The 17,603-nt window shown below is 44.7% G+C and overlaps 2 protein-coding genes across 3 annotated transcripts; one reads left to right on the plus strand and one right to left on the minus strand.

The window, feature by feature from the left end:
- Positions 1-1,380: 1,380 nt before the first annotated feature.
- On the minus strand, positions 1,381-5,073 carry THAP5 (THAP domain containing 5). Of its 2 annotated transcripts, none has more exons than XM_040410960.1 (2): positions 4,687-5,073; positions 1,381-2,058 (listed from the first exon to the last, which is right to left on the minus strand). In XM_040410960.1, the coding sequence occupies exon 2, from the start codon at positions 2,026-2,028 to the stop codon at positions 1,399-1,401; it is 630 nt and encodes a 209-aa protein (XP_040266894.1). In that variant the 5' UTR covers positions 2,029-2,058; positions 4,687-5,073; the 3' UTR covers positions 1,381-1,398. The 2 variants fall into 2 exon arrangements, with proteins under 2 accessions (XP_040266894.1, XP_040266885.1); XM_040410951.1 differs by having other exon boundaries at positions 4,654-5,073.
- Positions 5,074-5,166: 93 nt separating this feature from the next.
- On the plus strand, positions 5,167-11,969 carry DNAJB9 (DnaJ heat shock protein family (Hsp40) member B9). The gene is made up of 3 exons (XM_040410939.1): positions 5,167-5,276; positions 8,382-8,609; positions 11,463-11,969. Exons 2-3 carry the CDS (start codon positions 8,393-8,395, stop codon positions 11,912-11,914), a joined length of 669 nt encoding a protein of 222 aa, XP_040266873.1. The 5' UTR covers positions 5,167-5,276; positions 8,382-8,392; the 3' UTR covers positions 11,915-11,969.
- Positions 11,970-17,603: the final 5,634 nt, after the last annotated feature.

The following is a 17,603-nucleotide window of genomic DNA, read 5'->3' on the forward strand; positions in this document are numbered from 1 at the left end:
CCCCTTTTTTGGACATTGCACCCACTTGCTAGGTTGGTGCTCCCGTTGGACTATATATATATATATATATATATTTTTTTTAAAACCTGCCATGGACAAAAAAATATAAAATTAACAGCTTTCATAATTTCAATAGACGTTTAGCTTTTATCTGGAGTTGGCGTTTCTTTAAAAATGCTGCAAAAAGTCAATAAAATCGATGTCTAAACCCACCCTTATACAGGCATTTTTTTGCACTCACTTTACGGTAACAAAACCCTGACCTTTGGGGTTCAACAGAACCAGAGTTAAGGGATGTTCAGATGGCGTCTTTTGCCGTGGAACTCTGGCACAGAGACACACACACACACACAGAAATTTCGCTGGTGGCAGTGTAGTTTATGACACCCATTCATTTTAGGGAGGCAGTGCTGAGGATAGTGGAGGGGTGGTTTAAAGCCTTGGCCCCCTCCGAGAAGGGACATGTCTTTTCTCGGTGAGGCAAAAATAGAACAGCTATGGTAGGATTTCGGCACAATTTCACAAAAAAAAGCACCTGTATAATGGCCATCTAAAAGTAACCTTAAAGGAATGCTCAAACTGCTATTTTTAACATTTTCCACACCAAAATCTAGGAAAAAACGTTTTTTTATTTATTTTTCTTCTCCATATAGAAAAAGAACTGCCATGTTAATTCTTGCTGTGGTCTCCTCGCTGAAACCACTGTCGATCGCTACACGCTTATTAGCTCCACTGAATTCTGTGATTTCTGCTGCTGGATTCATAGCAAAAATACAGTATTTTTCACTGCATAAGACACACTTTCCCGTCCGCCCCCCCAAGTGAGGGAATCGGCAGGATGGCTTATGAAGCAAACACTAATGTGCGCTTCCATTATGGAAGCGCTCATAAGCACACAGTAGGACTGAGAAGCGTTGACTATATTGCTCCCTGGTCTTCTGCCCGTGCCACGCTGTGTCCTGACTGCATACAAGGTCAAGTCACAATGCAGCACTGCAGGAAGAGCGCACTGGAGCTTTTATTTTTATGTCTGATGAGGATTGGGGATCTGATGAAGATTGGGGATTTGATCTGAGGTCTGTGGGTTTGATGAAGATCGGAGGTTTGATGAAGATCGGAGGTCTGATGAAAAACTTTTGGTTCCCCCCCCCCTCTAAAACCTAGGTACGTCTTATAGAGTGAAAAATACTGTACATGGATTTTTTTCTCACAGTTTAAACATAGCCTTACTCTGAATTCAGCCCACCCCCACAGCTGAGTGGATGTACACACACCTGAATGAGGCCATAGTGAATGATGCCATTTCGAGGTGATGTTGCCATCCGCCTGTACAGTGAACTAGACACATACATCATCCATTACCATATTCATACACAGCAATGACATTCAGAAACAAGTTTATTGTACAATTGCAAAATCAAAGCTGTTCTGACAATTATCAATGATTTTTAACTTTTCATCCGATAACAAATTTTCTTGCTTTAATTGTCCAAAAAGCGCTTCCAACGATCTTAGACGGGCGAGAGTGACATTTTCCTGCACCTCTAGCAGTGCGACTTTGGACTGGAGTTTCGCAATGGTTTCCCAGAGCTGGTTCCTATCCAAATCAAGCCTGCAGTAGGAATGCTCCATCTCTGAACTCTCCTCAGCTCCGTCTGATTCATAACCGTGTTCCACCTCCAGATTTTCCTCTTCAGTGACCTGATGATCCTGTAGGATGGGCTGATTCGTCAGAAAAGCTTGTTTTCCAGGAAAGTCTTCTGGGATAATGATGGTTATGATGGATTCTTCAGCCGAGCCCAGTTGCTCTATGGCTTGTGTGACTGCGGTGAACACTATTGATTTGTCAGAGGTTTGTGGTTTGTTGCTGAAGTTATCTGCATGAAATCTATGGAGATTTTCTGAAACAATGTCACCTGTCCCTACTAATGGAGCCTCAAAAGACATCTTGGAGACCGATGAGGTGTTAAGTATATTTTCCAGGGAGGCATGATGCAACTCGTAAGTCATTGTCTGGCAGCTTGGCATTTCATGGCCCACGGAATGATGCTCTGTTCCCTGAAATGGTAATGTCATACATTATAGTGATAAGGGCATATTGTCACGGTCAGGAACCACTAGGGTTTTGTTGGGTTGAGGGCATCTACCGTTAATATATGCACACTTACAGGTTTAAGATTGGAGCTGCTATGCTAACTTCTGCCAAATTATGAATGGTTTTTATAAATTCAACGCAAGTGTAAAGTTGTTGCACCTATTTTCAGAGAAAGTACGCCTGGGGGTTACCTGGCTTGTGACTTAAAAGTGATCTGCTGGCAAAAAACCTGACCAACTTCTCACCCCACCTCTGAAAGTGGCATGGGAACAACAAAAGTCCCAAAACGTGCAACATCGCTTGAGGCATTTTTAGGTATAGCAGATTTGATAAATGTTCCCCTTAGCATGAAAACATTCATACTACATATATTTCATGCTGGCATACATTTCCTAGGTTACATAAGATATAAAATATGGAGATATAATAGATAAGGACTCAGGTTATTTCAGATTTTATTTGGTCGGAAGTTTACACAGGATAGGCAATAAGCATCAGATTGCGGGGAGTCCGACTGCTGGAACTCCCTGGGTCTTCCATCTGAACAGAAGCTAGTGGACATGGCGGTCAACCACTTCATTCAACGGACTGTGGGGATCCAACAGTCGTACTCATCGTGACACCATACTTATCACCTACCCTTTGGAAAGCCAACATACTTTTTGTTGGATGACCCCCTTTAACCTTCCTTCTGGCACAGCTTGTCAGGGGTCATTCCCATCACAAACGGTGACCGCGTATAACTAGGATGTGCCATTACTTTCTGATTGGTGACCACTCCCTAGATTGCACAGGGACCTGTTCGGGCATACCAGTTGTACGTTTCTGTACACAGGAAATAGTGTAACAGCTCCACGCTTACGCATTTCTACTGCATACTGGCGGTAACTCATAGCATGCTTTTAGGCAGTAGAGACACGTAATCGTGGAGCCGTTTCGCTTTTCCCTGGAGGACCTTTTAATCTGCCTTGAATAAAGTCCATATTGCCAAACTCACTGGATCTAAAACGGGTTGTCTATGTATTGCGAGTGTCCATATTGTCTCCTTTGCTGGCTCGATTAATACACTGCTCATTTCCAGGGGTTACGACCACCTGCAGCAATGGTCTTGCTTGCACAATGTAGATAAAAGAAAAAAATAAAAATAAAATCGCCTGCCTCTCTAGAGGCCAGGTCCTCAAGAGTGCGTATGGGCTGGTACTTTTTCTTATAGTGTGCAAGCACAGCCGCCACTGATGGATTGCAGGGTGGTCTGTAACCATGGAAACGAGCAGTGTATAATGTGATGGAAAAATGAATTAAGCCAAAGGAGACAATATGGACAATCACAATACATTAGTAAGTGGCTTGTAATAACTTGATGAATGCCACTTCATATCTCTACATGATGAATGCCACTTCATATCTCTACATGATGAATGCCACTTGCTGAAGTGACAACCCCTGGAAACTCGAAGTGGATTGGTGCTGGGAGGCTGATACACAAGGCGGAGCAGTGAGCTGTTTTTTGTTTGCTGTGCACCATGCTACTTGTAGTCCAACTCCGCAGTCATACTGCCTTTTCATCTGTGCCCCTACTATGTATGTTTAGTAGGTAAGTAGGAGTAAGACAGAAGAGAATATGGCTGCAGAATCAGTCTACGCAGTCTCCATGATGGAAGACCAAAAAGAACTCACCGTGTACACTATCCCCTGCACCGCGACATCACCGAGCACACTATCCCCTGCACCGCGACATCACCGAGCACACTATCCCCTGCACCGCGACATCACCGAGCACACTATCCCCTGCACCGCGACCTCACCGAGCACACTATCCCCTGCACCGCGACCTCACCGAGCACACTATCCCCTGCACCGCGACCACTATCCCCTGCACCGCGACCACTATCCCCTGCACCGCGACATCACCGAGCACACTATCCCCTGCACCGCGACATCACCGAGCACACTATCCCCTGCACCGCAACATCACCGAGCACACTATCCCCTGCACCGCGACATCACCGAGCACACTATCCCCTGCACCGCGACATCACCGAGCACACTATCCCCTGCACCGCGACATCACCGAGCACACTATCCCCTGCACCGCAACATCACCGAGCACACTATCCCCTGCACCGCAACATCACCGAGCACACTATCCCCTGCACCGAGCACACTATCCCCTGCACCGCGACATCACCGAGCACACTATCCCCTGCACCGCGACATCACCGAGCACACTATCCCCTGCACCGCGACATCACCGAGCACACTATCCCCTGCACCGCGACCACTATCCCCTGCACCGCGACATCACCAAGCACACTATCCCTGCACCCTGACATCACTACTGAATATGGTCATGGTGGAGCCCCCTTGCTACAATCACGTATCTGCTGTTCACACTATAGGTGATGTTTGCAGCCGCAATGCTGCGGATCTGATAAGAATCACACGGAAGGCTCCTCTCCTGGTGGCAGGGGACACGTAGGGTCACCACCACAGTCACAGGATCATCGTCACAGATGAACTACCGAGTAATAAAAGCGAAGCCTCCCAGACATACACACCTTCTTAAACTACTACTCCCGCTCTCCACTTACAATATCTCCGGGTATCGGCCTAGGCTCGGAGGAGTCCGGGGCGCAGCAGGGTCATGCACGCCACACGAGGACTGTGGGGGGTGTAAATAACCACAGGGCAGTGCGCCTGCTCTTCCGCATCCGAAATGCCAGCGCTTACCTGGCGCAAGCCGTCAGCATGAGCGGAGCGCCGAGCCGCCATTTTTGTTGAGGGCAGAACTGTGGGATAGGACAGAGCCATAAACTCCTATTATTAACACCTTCCCCGCCGCTCATTGATAAACCAGGGGCCGAGCGGACACACAGCCTGGTAACCTCTGTACTGACTATACAAAAAATGCTGCCCCACGGCACCGTTCAGCTCCGCCCACCTTCCTTATTCCCGCGCTAATGACGCAGCAAAGCAGCCAGTGCACTTTACAGCGGAAGTGACGTCCACGTTTTCTGTAAAACAACAGCATTCCACGTGCGTCTAAAATCACGTGAGGGTTGTGGGCCAATGGTAAAGCGTGTCGTGTAGCAGAGCGGCTGGCAGCGAAGAAGGCGGGGCGCCAGTGGCAGTACAGATAAGTCAGAGCTGCTCCTGGCTGCTGGTTATCGGCGGAAGGCTGGTAAGTGGCTGCACGTGTAGAGGGGCACTGGGTGATGGTGGCTCGCCATGTGTGCCCCAGCACGGAGAACCGCCAGTGGCGGAGCATGGGCTTCTAGTTAGAGCTGTGCCGGTATGGCCAGAGGATGATAGGGGTAGTAGTGCTCACTGGCCTCGTTCACATGGGAGGATGACTGGCAGCATAGGGTGTTAGAGCGCCCCCTGTCGTTAGTGACTGGTTCAGGACGGTTTGGGTTTAGTTTTCTTCTACTCCTATAACTGTTGTATTATTCTCCGCTTGTTTCCCTCATGGGTCTCCTCTGCTGGTGACCTTACATGTCAACCTACTGAAGCCTGTGGGGGAAGGGAAGTGACAGCAGTCATCAGCCCATCTCTGATGCAGGTACATAGTTGTCAAATGACTGAAGTGTTTGGATGAGACCCATTTAGGGTATTTTTTTTTTTTTTTTTTTACATATATCTTCGTGTTTATTCTGTGCTGAACTACACATGAAGGCGTCCCACAGATTAGTGGGGAGGATGTGCTGTCCTTCATACAGAGTGTCTCCTCTTATTTCTGGTGTGGTGTGAACATGCCCTTATACATCTGCAGCTGTCAGACCTGTTCATAGTGAAGCCTGTGGTCGGACGCTGGTCATCTCTGACAAGCTGTGAACTTTAGCGGATGATGATCTCAGTGCCTTTGGGAAGGTGTCAATCTAATGGGTGGTGTCGCACACATATAGAGGTGTGTGATGCCCCTTAGACTCCTTGGGTAGAAGGAAGTATGGACTTGGCGCCTGGCATGAACTGAGTGCCTGTTTATCTGGGGTCAGTAAGTTTCCTTCATTCTGGTGGACGATGGGCGCAGTGTTAGCGGTCGTTTCTAGCCTAAAGCATGTGGTGTCCTCAAAACTAACCCTTTATTGGTGTATTGTTAGTGTACCGACACTTTCAGCTGACCTTTATTAAAACTTTTTCTTAATGTGATAAGACACTTTGAATTTTTATTTTATTTTTTGTACTATACCTTTTAAAATATTCCTGTTTTTGTGAAATCGTCACCAGGAGATCGGGTATCATCTATAGCGCTTTGGACTCCGTACACCGCTGACGCGTACTGGTGGATGGATTCTGCTGGGACAGCAGTGAGCACCAGCTCCGCTCGCTAAGAGCTCTGCATGGCACATCGCGTGGACGGACTCCAAAGCGCTCTAGACTCCTGAATGGCGGGTGCCCATTTCACAAGAAAACCGTAAATGGCTTTTAAGGTATAGTACGAAAAAATTTCTTATCACATTCAGAATAAGTCTTAATAACGTTTAGGTACACTTTGAGGCCCCTATTTAGAATGGCGCTCACTTGCATGTGGCTGTCTCAATGGAAGCGAAATGGTTGTGCATCCCTCGGGATAGTGTTTATTGCCTCTGTAGGGCTATAGCACTTGTCGTGTTCCACTTGTGCCAAGTTATGCCCGCTGTACTCTGCCGTCTCGAACTCCCTGGTACTCTGGGTAGGACCCCCACGATACAGTAGCTATCCCCTATCCTGTGGACATAGTAAACCGATAATCTGGTTGTGACAAGCTATGTTGGTTCAGTCCAAAAGGGCATACCCAGCATTTTCATGTGTATAGTGGGCTGAAATGGGAGTCTGTCTTGCTCTTCGTAGGCTGCAGATTGGAAATCTACGTCAATTAGGCTTTATTTCTACACAACGACATGTGTCGTGCAATACATAGGGCACAACTACACTAACATGTGTCGCGTGACAATTTTTATAATAGTAGTGTGTCGTGCTGTGACTGCAACGCAACAGTCGTAGAAAAATCCACCTTGAATGGTTTTTTGTGTGACACCATAGACCGTCATTGTCGTGTGACAATTTTTATAATGTTAAAAAAATAAAAAATTTAATCTTGACCTCTGCAAAGTCCTCTGTGTGTGTGTGTGTGTGTGTGTGTGTATATCTGTATCTATCTATCTATCTTTCTATATCTATCTATCTTTCTGTATCTATCTATCTTTCTGTATCTATCTATCTTTCTATATCTATCTATCTTTCTATATCTATCTATCTTTCTATATCTATCTATCTTTCTATATCTATCTATCTTTCTATATCTATCTATCTTTCTATATCTATCTATCTTTCTATATCTATCTATCTTTCTATATCTATCTATCTTTCTATATCTATCTATCTTTCTATATCTATCTATCTTTCTATATCTATCTATCTTTCTATATCTATCTATCTTTCTATATCTATCTATCTTTCTATATCTATCCCTTGTATACATGCCCTCATAGTGGGCATAATGACGTCCAGTAATGCCCCTCACACCTATTGTCTAAATGTGCCAACAAATTAAAACAAACACAACCTGCCTGGTCCACTGTTACGTGCAGACTCTTCACTGGAGGCAAATTGACTTGGAACCGAAACAGAGTTCAGTTAAAGGTTTTTAACAGTAGAAATTAATTTCTGAAGTTATTATGTGAGACTTCGAGAAGTAGTAATGTCGGCTCATCGCAGCCAGTACATTCTAATACTGTACAGAGCGCTCACTCTGTACAGTATTCAAACAAAGTATTATCCGAATCGACTTTGGATGTTTCATCGAAGTCTATTTGATCACCCCTACCCCAAGCATAGTGGCGTTACCGCTGAGTGCGCCACGTCCTGCTGCCTCTAGTAAGGAGCGAGTGTCCCTGCCCGTGCTAGTGGATGACCGGTTTTGTAATGTTTATTTTTTATAACTTTTTACAGTGAATGTGTTTTTTAAATGGCTGAGAGATGGGTGCAGTCCTGCTGAAACCGGCTCCGTCTGGCTGTGTAAACGGTCCAAAATATTAATTTAAAAAATGGCTATGTGAATGTAGCCTTACTGTCTCCCTGTTATAATTTTATGTACTTTAGTGGCTTCATGTTACTCCTTTGATGTCCTTGCATCAGCCACAAGCAGGTAGAATAGAATTTAAGAGCCCGTTTGCTAACGCTCTTGTAAAGGTACACATTAGCAATGACTGTCTTCTCCATAAGACCTTGTATTGCCTGTGGACTTGCAGCAGATCTGATGCAATCCTTCTGACACCTCATAACAAGTTGCTTGTGTTTCTTACAGGGACCTCGGCGATGGCTTCTGCTAAATCTGTGCTCACATTTGCTGTGTGTATATTATTAATATCTGAAGTCATATTAGCAGCCAAGACATATTATGACATCTTGGGGGTTCCGAAAAATGCCTCAGAGCGACAGATCAAAAAAGCTTTCCACAAGCTTGCCATGAAATATCATCCGGATAAAAATAAAAGTCCTGATGCTGAAGCAAAGTTCAGGGAAATAGCTGAAGGTAAGAGCATTTAACCCCTTAAAGGCTATGGACACCTTTGTGCACTAAAAATCAATAACCCCATATCTTACCATAACACAGCACATAATAAAATTGCACTTGTTTGTTTACTGGTATCAGCTTTGCTTCACATGCTCTCAGAAATGCTCTTCTATGAGATTCACTCATTGTTCGGATGTTTCATCGGGCTCTGTGGGTGTTCCTGTGGATTTCACATGCACAAGCTCTGCTGCCCCGCCCCCACATCCTGTTACATAGCACAGCTAGCAGCCACTTACATATAGGCTGCTGGAACTTGTAAGATTTCATTCCAATCCACAATATGGTGAGTCTTACATTTTGCTACAGCCTGTAATCAGCAGTTCTATTTCTCTTTTCTTTCTCTAGAAAGTCCATTATTTGTAGACACAATGGATATTTCTGCTGATAACGTCAGTGCAGCAATCTACACCCCAAACCATGGTGTTATACGCAGGATATAGATATCATAACTGACGGCTCACTACATGCACTCTCTTCTGAACACAGTATTGTGTGCAGTCCGCACAGTGAGCGGTCACTTGTCCCATACAGATTAGTACAGTGTGACAACACACAATGCTATGTACACGCAACTACACAGTGGGGTCGATTTATCAAAACTAGTGCAAAGGAAAACTGGCTTAGTTGTCCATAGCATCCAGATTTCTTCTTTCGTGCGTTCCGCTACAATGGACCATAAGGGTCCATTCACACGTCCACAACTGTTTTGGGGTCCGCAAATTGCTTATCCGCAAAACACTGACATCGGTCATGTGCATTCTGCATTTTGCGGACTGCATATGGCCAGCACTATGTTAGAAATGTCCTATTCTTGGCTGTGGATACGTACTCCTAACACAATTGCGGAACAGATGCGGATGTGTGAATGGACCCTTAGTTATGGTCCGTGGTAGCAGAATCCATAACGGAATTCTTACATAACCTGAACCTTGTACGTACGCCAAACTTGAAACACAAGTTCGCTCATCTCTAGTTGTGACCACAGGGGTGAATAAAGTGCTTTTCTTTTCACTAGTTTTTTTTGAGTGCTGCCATTTTTTTTAAATTCTTATATTGTCCATTATTATTATTTTTTTTTTTATAAAAGTTTGGGAAGGGTGGGGGCTGATTTTAAACTTTCATCCCACCCTCTACCAGCTTTCTGTACTATAGCTTGCAGTAAATGGCAGCCTCCCCTCTATGCTGGCTTTTCCGCCATGTACTAGAGCTTATTATGGCACCCATTTGGCAGAGATGCATGCTTTATTACAGAAAGCTGACACGACCACAGTCAGACCAGTCCCTTCCATTCATCACTGTGCATAGGAAGCACAGCAGGCTGTAGAACAAAAAAGAAAAATAAAGACAACCAATTGGAGAAATTATTATATAAATTGGTGTAAAAAAAAAATAGATAGATTTTTTTTCTCTCGTAACGGCGTTCATCGCATAGGAATTAATATTTTAATAGTTCACACATTTTCAGATTCGGCAATACCTGTTAGGTTTATTTTTTTAATTAGAATTTTTATATGTAAAATTGGGAAAGGTGGGTAAGGCTACTTTCACACTAGCGTTTTTCTTTTCCGGCGCCGAGTTCCGTCCTAGGGGCTCAAATCCGGAAAAGAACTGATCAGTTTTATCCTAATGCATTCTGAATGGAGAGTTATCCGTTCAGGATGTCTTCAGTTCAGTCTTTTTGACTGATCAGGCTTTTCAGAAAACCGTAGCATGTTGTATTTTTACCTCCGGCCAAAAATCCGGAACACTTTGACTGAACGCCGGATCCGGCCTTTTTCCTATTGACTTGCATTAACGCCGCATCCGGCGCCGTGTGTTCCGTCAAAACGTATCCGGCTTTTGCATGTTAAACCTGAAAAATGTGAAAAAAAAGTTAGTCCATAAATAGCGGATCCGTTTTTTCCAATGCATTTTTTCATTGTGATCAAAATCCTGATCAGGATTCAAATGTAATCAGTTTTTTCCGGATCCGGTGGGCAGTTCCGGTGAATGAATTGAACGCTGGATTCAAACAACGCTAGTGTGAAAGTAGCCTAACTTTAAACTTTTTATTTAATAACTATTATTTACACTGGTCCATACTACGCTGACTTTATTTTTTAGTAGTGGTTGTGTTGGGTTATTGTAGCTTTTGTCCTATTCATTTGAAAGGGAAAAAACGAAAAAGCCGATCAATGTAGTTTTGTATTTCTGCAATGCATAAGTTAGTAAAGGCTGCTTTCCCTGGGTGGTCGCATGGTGACCAAAAAAGCTGTTCATTTGTTGTAGCAGCCTCAGATCCTTCAGACAGACTGAGGCTTCCACAACGATGGTTCATGTAGTGCCCTACATGTGGCTGAAATGTGTGGGTCCCCCAGTCTGTGGGACAAGTGATCTAACAACTGCATTTTCAAGTTCCCTAAGGGGACTTTGATATGAATAGGAGGGGAAAAAAGTAAAGCTTTGAATAAAAGTGATTAAAATATCATACATGCTGGTATTGGGAAAAACTACTGATCACCCCACAAACAATGAGCCCTCAAACGGCTCTGTGGATGGAAATGTGAAAAAGTTCTGGAGGTCAGAATATGGCCGTGCATGGAGTTGAAAATGGAAAATCGCCCTGTCCTAAGAGTTAAATGGCACCACTAAAAGGTTAAACTCTCCCATCAAAAAAAACATGCCACCTACAGCTATAGTAACAGAAAAATAGTTATGGCTCTTGGAAGGTGTGGACATGAGATGAAACGCGCTCCTGGGGTTCCAAGGGGTTGATATATTGTACCTTTTCTAAACTAGTTTTAATGTGCTGTGCATTCCTTTTCATTACAGCCTATGAGATCCTATCGGATGACAATAAACGGAAGGAATATGATCTATCTGGCCATGATGCTTTCACCACTGGAGGAAGACCAGGCTCCGACAAACATTTCCACCAGCATTTCAATTTTAACTTTGATGAACTATTCAAAGATTTTGACTTTTTTGGGGAGAGCCAAAATTCTAGATCAAAGAGGCACTTTGACAATACCCACTTTAGGAGCCAACAAGACCCTTCTCATAGGCAAAGGCGCCATTTTGATGACTTTGGTTTTGGGGGAAGTTTATTTAATGACATGTTTGAAGATATGGAAAAGATGTTTACATTTGGTAGTTTTGGCAATGCACAAAGGCACAACGTTGGAAGCGACAGCAGATTCCATGGATCGAGCAAGCACTGTAGAACTGTCACTCAGCGACGAGGAAACATGGTTACCACCTATACAGATTGTTCCGGACAGTGACAGCCCGACCTACGAAAAGCTGAGAGCCTGTGAACTGTACCAACGAAAGCTTTCCTCCTAGAATCTAAAAATGCTACAATGAGCAGCTAGCCAGAACGTACAGCAAATGGTGGGACAAGCACTGTCGCATGCATAGTGGCGCCTAGACCATTGTGTGATATTTGTCCTACCATTAACTTATTCTAGGTTGTGTGTGTGAAACTGCTAACCTTACTCTGCTCTTAGAACGGTAACTTCGCCCTATGCATGGCATGCACCCAGTTTCCTTGGCCATGGTTATACACGGAATAATCTGGGCTACAGCATCCTAGTTTTGGCTTTCAAACTGGTTTACACTGATCAAAAGCAATGCTTTCCCTTCCCTCCTAATCCTTGCACTTTGTCCTACTTTGCTTGGCTTACAAAGCATTGCAAGCTGTACTTATAATTTTTTATTTTTTTTTCTTACAGGCCAGTCGGTACATTAATAATTTGGCCCTTAAATTTAGTTAGAGCCACCACCAATGATCGCAGCAAGATCTGTCTATGGTGTTCACAAATTTAGCAGAGTAAGGGTCCATTCACACATCCGCAAAACACTGACACCTGCAATTTGCGGATCCGCACATCAGACACTATAATAGAAAATGCCTTTTCTGGTCCGCAATTGCGGACAAGAATAGGACATGTTCTATTTTTTTTTCAGGAACGAAATTGCGGATCCTAATAATTTAATCTATAAAAAGCCAATTAGCTATCCCTTCAATTACCTGTGTGCCAATGTGACCATCTAAAACTGATTGCTCAGTCTTCCGATGACTAGCTTGTGTTTTACTCCCTTTTATTTTATTATAGCAACTTTTTTCCTTCAAAAGGATTCCTCCATCTTCCTACAATAGCTTCCATGATTCTACAAGCAATACATCATTGACTTGGCCAGATGCAGCTCTTCAACACTTTTTTAAAATGTGCAATATTTCCAGTTTCCAATGTGTAGTTTATTTTGTGTGCATTTTCAGATGTTCTATTTTTGTTTTAAAGAGGACCTTTCACCGATTCTTACCCTATGAACTAAGTATACATACATGTGGAGCGGCGCCCGGGGATCTCTCTGCACTTACTATTATCCCCGGGCGCCGCTCCGTTCTCCTGCTATGTCCTCCAGTATCTCCGTTCCCTAAGTTATGGTAGGCGGAGTCTGCCCTAGCGCTGGCCAATCGCATTGCAGAGCTCACAGCCTGGGAGAAAATAACCTCCCAGGCTGTGAGCTCTGCGCTGCGATTGGCCAGCGCTAGGGCAGACTCCACCTACTATAACTTAGTGAGCGGAGATACCGGAGGGCATAGCAGGAGAACGGAGCGGCGCCCGGGGATAATAAGTGCAGTGAGATCCCCGGGCGCCGCTCCACATGTATGTATACTTAGTTCATAGGGTAAGAATCGGTGAAAGGTCCTCTTTAATATTACTGCACTTTCCTTGGCATATTCCATATGGATATTAATACATGCCACTCGTCTTCACTCATGTGATATGAGTGAAAAATAAATGATTGCTTATATTGGACTCTTGTGTTCGTGTGTGTTGTAATAAAAAAAAAAAAAAAAAAGTCTTAGCATAAAGGTATGTCCTCAGTCTCATATTTTCCATGGAGCTTCAGCTAACCACTGGACCTGGTGTTCTTAAAGTGAAAACACCATAAAGGTTGGCCAGATTATATTTCTAGCTGTACTTGTTCTGGTAACACATGCACAAAGCTAAAGTAAGCATTATTAAATTATCAGCATATTCGGGCCCAGGTCCTCTTACCTGCGTTCCGGCGGTGGGAACATGGCCTTCCATCAGCCTATATACACTTACACTGGGCACGGACTGCTCTTTTGCCACAGTCGGCAGTGAAATGCTTTTTCACCACATACCACCCTGCAGCTGTGCAAGGATAATATAAAAAAAAGAAAAAATACATGTACGTCAGATGCTGTGATCTAGAGGAATACGTATTGCTTAGTCCTTTGTACAACTTCACTTTTATGCATTACTGAGTATATAAACCTCCTGGAGAAAGTAACTCTTCCGAAACCTTTCTGTCCCCGCAAGTTGCAATATCTCTTGCCTGCCCTCACTGACGAGAAATTATGGTCTGGATGAGTAGGGAAAGTTAATACAAGCCAGTTACTAATGTATTGTGATTGTCTATATTGCCTTCTTTGGCTGGATTCATCTTTCCATCACCTTATACACTGCTTGTTTCCATGGTTACACCTAGGACTGCAGCTATCGACTATTTTTTATAATTAAGTATTCTACCGATTAATCCAATATTAAAATAATGTTTTTCTTTATGCCGTGCCATCAGGCTCCCCGCCCCCCTCCTCCAGTGCCATCAGCTGCCCCCTATGTCATAAGTTGCCATCCGGCACTCCAGCTCTATCAGGCTCCCTTCCCCGTGCCATTAGGCCCCCCCCCCCCCCCTCAGTGCCATTAGCGGCCCCCCAGCTCTATCAGGCTCCCCTTGCCAGTGCCATCAGCTGCCCCCCATGTCATGAGCTGCCCCAGCACCATCAGGCTTTCCCCCCCCTCAGTGCCATCAGCGGCTCCCTATCTCATGAGCTGCCCCCCAGTGCCATTAGCTGCTCTCCCCCCCCCCCCCAACAGCTGCCCTTCCAGTGCCATCCTCTGCCCCCTCAGTGTCATCAGCTTCCCCCCCCCCCCCCCGTGACATTAGCTACCCCCATAGTGCCATCTCCCCCTTGCCAATAAAATACTTACCTTCCCTGTAGGGGCGCTGCGAACACTCCAGTAATCTTCCATCCTCTTCTTCATGCGCTGCACTGTCGTCCTGATGTCACACAGCAGCAGTGCGCGCTTACGTGCACTACATCTTGAAGATGTGTGTATGTCAGGATACAGTGCAATGTGGTGCGGGCTGGCGGGGGACCACGGAGAAGTGAGTAAAAGCAAGCGCTTCACTCACTTTCCATGGTCACAAGACAAACGAATCCTCATTGCAAAAAAATTGCATCAAGGATTTTTTCGAGGTACTCTATTTAATCGAGTAATCATTTCAGCCCTTGTTACAACTACCCTGCAATCCAGCAGAGCGGTGGTTGTGCTTGGACACTATAGGAAAGAGCACTAGCCAATATGTGCTGCCATAGTCCCGTCCACAAGAGAGGCTTTTTCCTATAATGTGCAAGCACGAACATTGCTGATGGATTGCAGGGTGGTCATAACCATGGAAAACGAGCAGTGTATAAAGCAATGGAAAAATAAATCAAGCCAAAGGAAGCAATATGGACAATCATAATACATTAGTAAGCTCCTTGTATTAACTTTCTCTACATAATAAATGGCACTTGCTGAAGTGACACAACCCCTTTAACCCTTTCCTGACATGTGACATACTATTACCAAACATGTCGCATCTTTAAAGATGGCGCCCGCTCCGCTAAGTTTCTTACAGCAGACACCCGTGGCTAATGTCCGCGACCGGCGGTAATGCTGGTCAAGCCATCAAAGGAAGCAATATGTAAAATATCAAAATAAATTAGTATGTGCCTTGTATTAACTTACTCTACATAATACATTTCTCTTTAATGATAAATGGAAAGCAATCTCTAGTATATGATCTACTGAAATCCACCTTTATTTCCTTTGTTTTCTCAACACTCAGGGAGAGGTTATCAGCCTGGCACCATGTAACCAAGTTCACCACTTCCTGCAGATAAGGCCCCTAATATGAATCAGGCCCCCCACCACCACCATGTCATCAGCAAACATTACCACCCTATTACAATTGCTGGTAGCCACACAGTCACTGGTATACAAAGTGTATAGCAACAGGTGAAGTACACAGCTGAGGTCGAAGATGTATTTCCCAATCTCACCACCTGAGGTCATCCAGTTAGAAGATCCTGTAGCCTATTACAAATTCTAGAATTTATCCCCAGGGCATGGAGTTTTGCAACAAGCAAGTCAGAAACAATGGTATTAATGGAGGAACTATAATCCACAAACCACATACACACATAGGCCCTGATTTATCATGCTTTCACTCCAGAATTCTGACTTAAAAAAGTTGCAAAATGGGGATTTTGCTACTTTTTGGACTTTTTGCAAGGTAATGGGTTGATACCTGCACTCCAAAAAGATGTGGAATCACAGTACTACAAGGGACATACTGTACCATGGCATTCAAGTAAGCTTATTCAACTGTGAATTGTTTTGTAGCACATCATTTCATAAAGACCAGAACAAAGCAAAAAAGTATTTGCCAATAATGCTCATATATATTGGATGTTTCTGTCTAAAGAGACCTTCCTCAACAATAGTTACCTTAAGGCCCCTTTCAGACGAGCTAGTTCCACACTCCAGACATGCAGCGTGAGTATGTGGCAGCTCCCGTCCTGACCTCCCAGCATTGCCGGGGTTACATAGCATTATATTGATTTATGATGCTATGTAACCCTTAGAGTTCTGAAATGTATTGAATAACACTGATATAATGCTGTAAGGGCTACATAGCACTGTTTGCGAGTTGCAATATGGACAGAGGCCTCACAAGTTCGTGTCCATGAGCCCTAAATCTGATTGGTTGCTATGGACAACTAAGCCAGTTTTCCCTTACACCAGTTCTGATAAATAATAATCTTATTACACACCCTGGGATCCCATCCGGGCCCCATGCGTTTCTCAGGTTCCCGCCTTTGAACACCCTGCGCACATCGTGTTTTGTAAAAGTAATTATGGCCTCCTTACTATTCGGATCACCCAGCATATTGTTTACAGCAGTGGTCCCCCAACCTTTTTTGCACCAAGGATCGGTTTCATGCAAGACAATTTTCCCAGGGACCGGTTTGGGGGGGGGGGGGAAGGGGCGGAGTTGCGGGGCTTAGGGGGGGGGCGGGGTCGACTGATTCACGCGCATAACAAAACACAAAGGTGCATATTAAAATATATAACACTATATAATGACTATATAAACTGACTATGGTCTCTGCTGCACTGTACCGTATTTTTCGCCCTATAAGATGCACCTAGGTTTTAGAGGAGAACAATAAGAAAAAAATATTTTTCATTACACCTCAGGTCAGACCAGCAATCAGACCGCCAATGTTAATCAGACCTCAGATTAGACCCCCAATGGCTCAGATCAACCACCAAACCTTTAGCCATCTATCAGCCCCCAATGTCAGCCATACACCCCCCCCCCCCCCAATGTCAGCCATAAGCCCCCTATTAGCCCCTCATGTCAGCCATAAGCCCCCATTAGCCCCTCATGTCAGCCATAAGCCCCCCATGTCAGTCATAAGCCCCCCATTAGCCCCTCATGTCAGCCATAAGCCCCCATTAGCCCTTCATGTCAGCCATAAGCCCCCATTAGCCCTTCATGTCAGCCATTAGCCCCTCATGTCAGCCATAAGCCCCCATTAGCCCCTCATGTCAGCCATAAGCCCCTATTAGCTCCTCATGTCAGCCATAAGCCCCCCATTTAGCCCTTCATGTCAGCCATAAGCCCCCCCATTAGCCCCTCATGTCAGCCATAAGCCCCCATTAGCCCTTCATGTCAGCCATAAGCCCCCCATTAGCCCTTCATGTCAGCCATTAGCCCCCCCATTAGCCCCTCATGTCAGCCATACGCCCCCATTAGCCCTTCATGTCAGCCATAAGCCCCCCATTAGCCCCTCATGTCAGCCATAAGCCCCCATTAGCC

This window comes from Bufo bufo, chromosome 1 (genome assembly GCF_905171765.1).
Source record: "Bufo bufo chromosome 1, aBufBuf1.1, whole genome shotgun sequence".
In the NCBI taxonomy this organism is placed as follows: domain Eukaryota; kingdom Metazoa; phylum Chordata; class Amphibia; order Anura; family Bufonidae; genus Bufo; species Bufo bufo.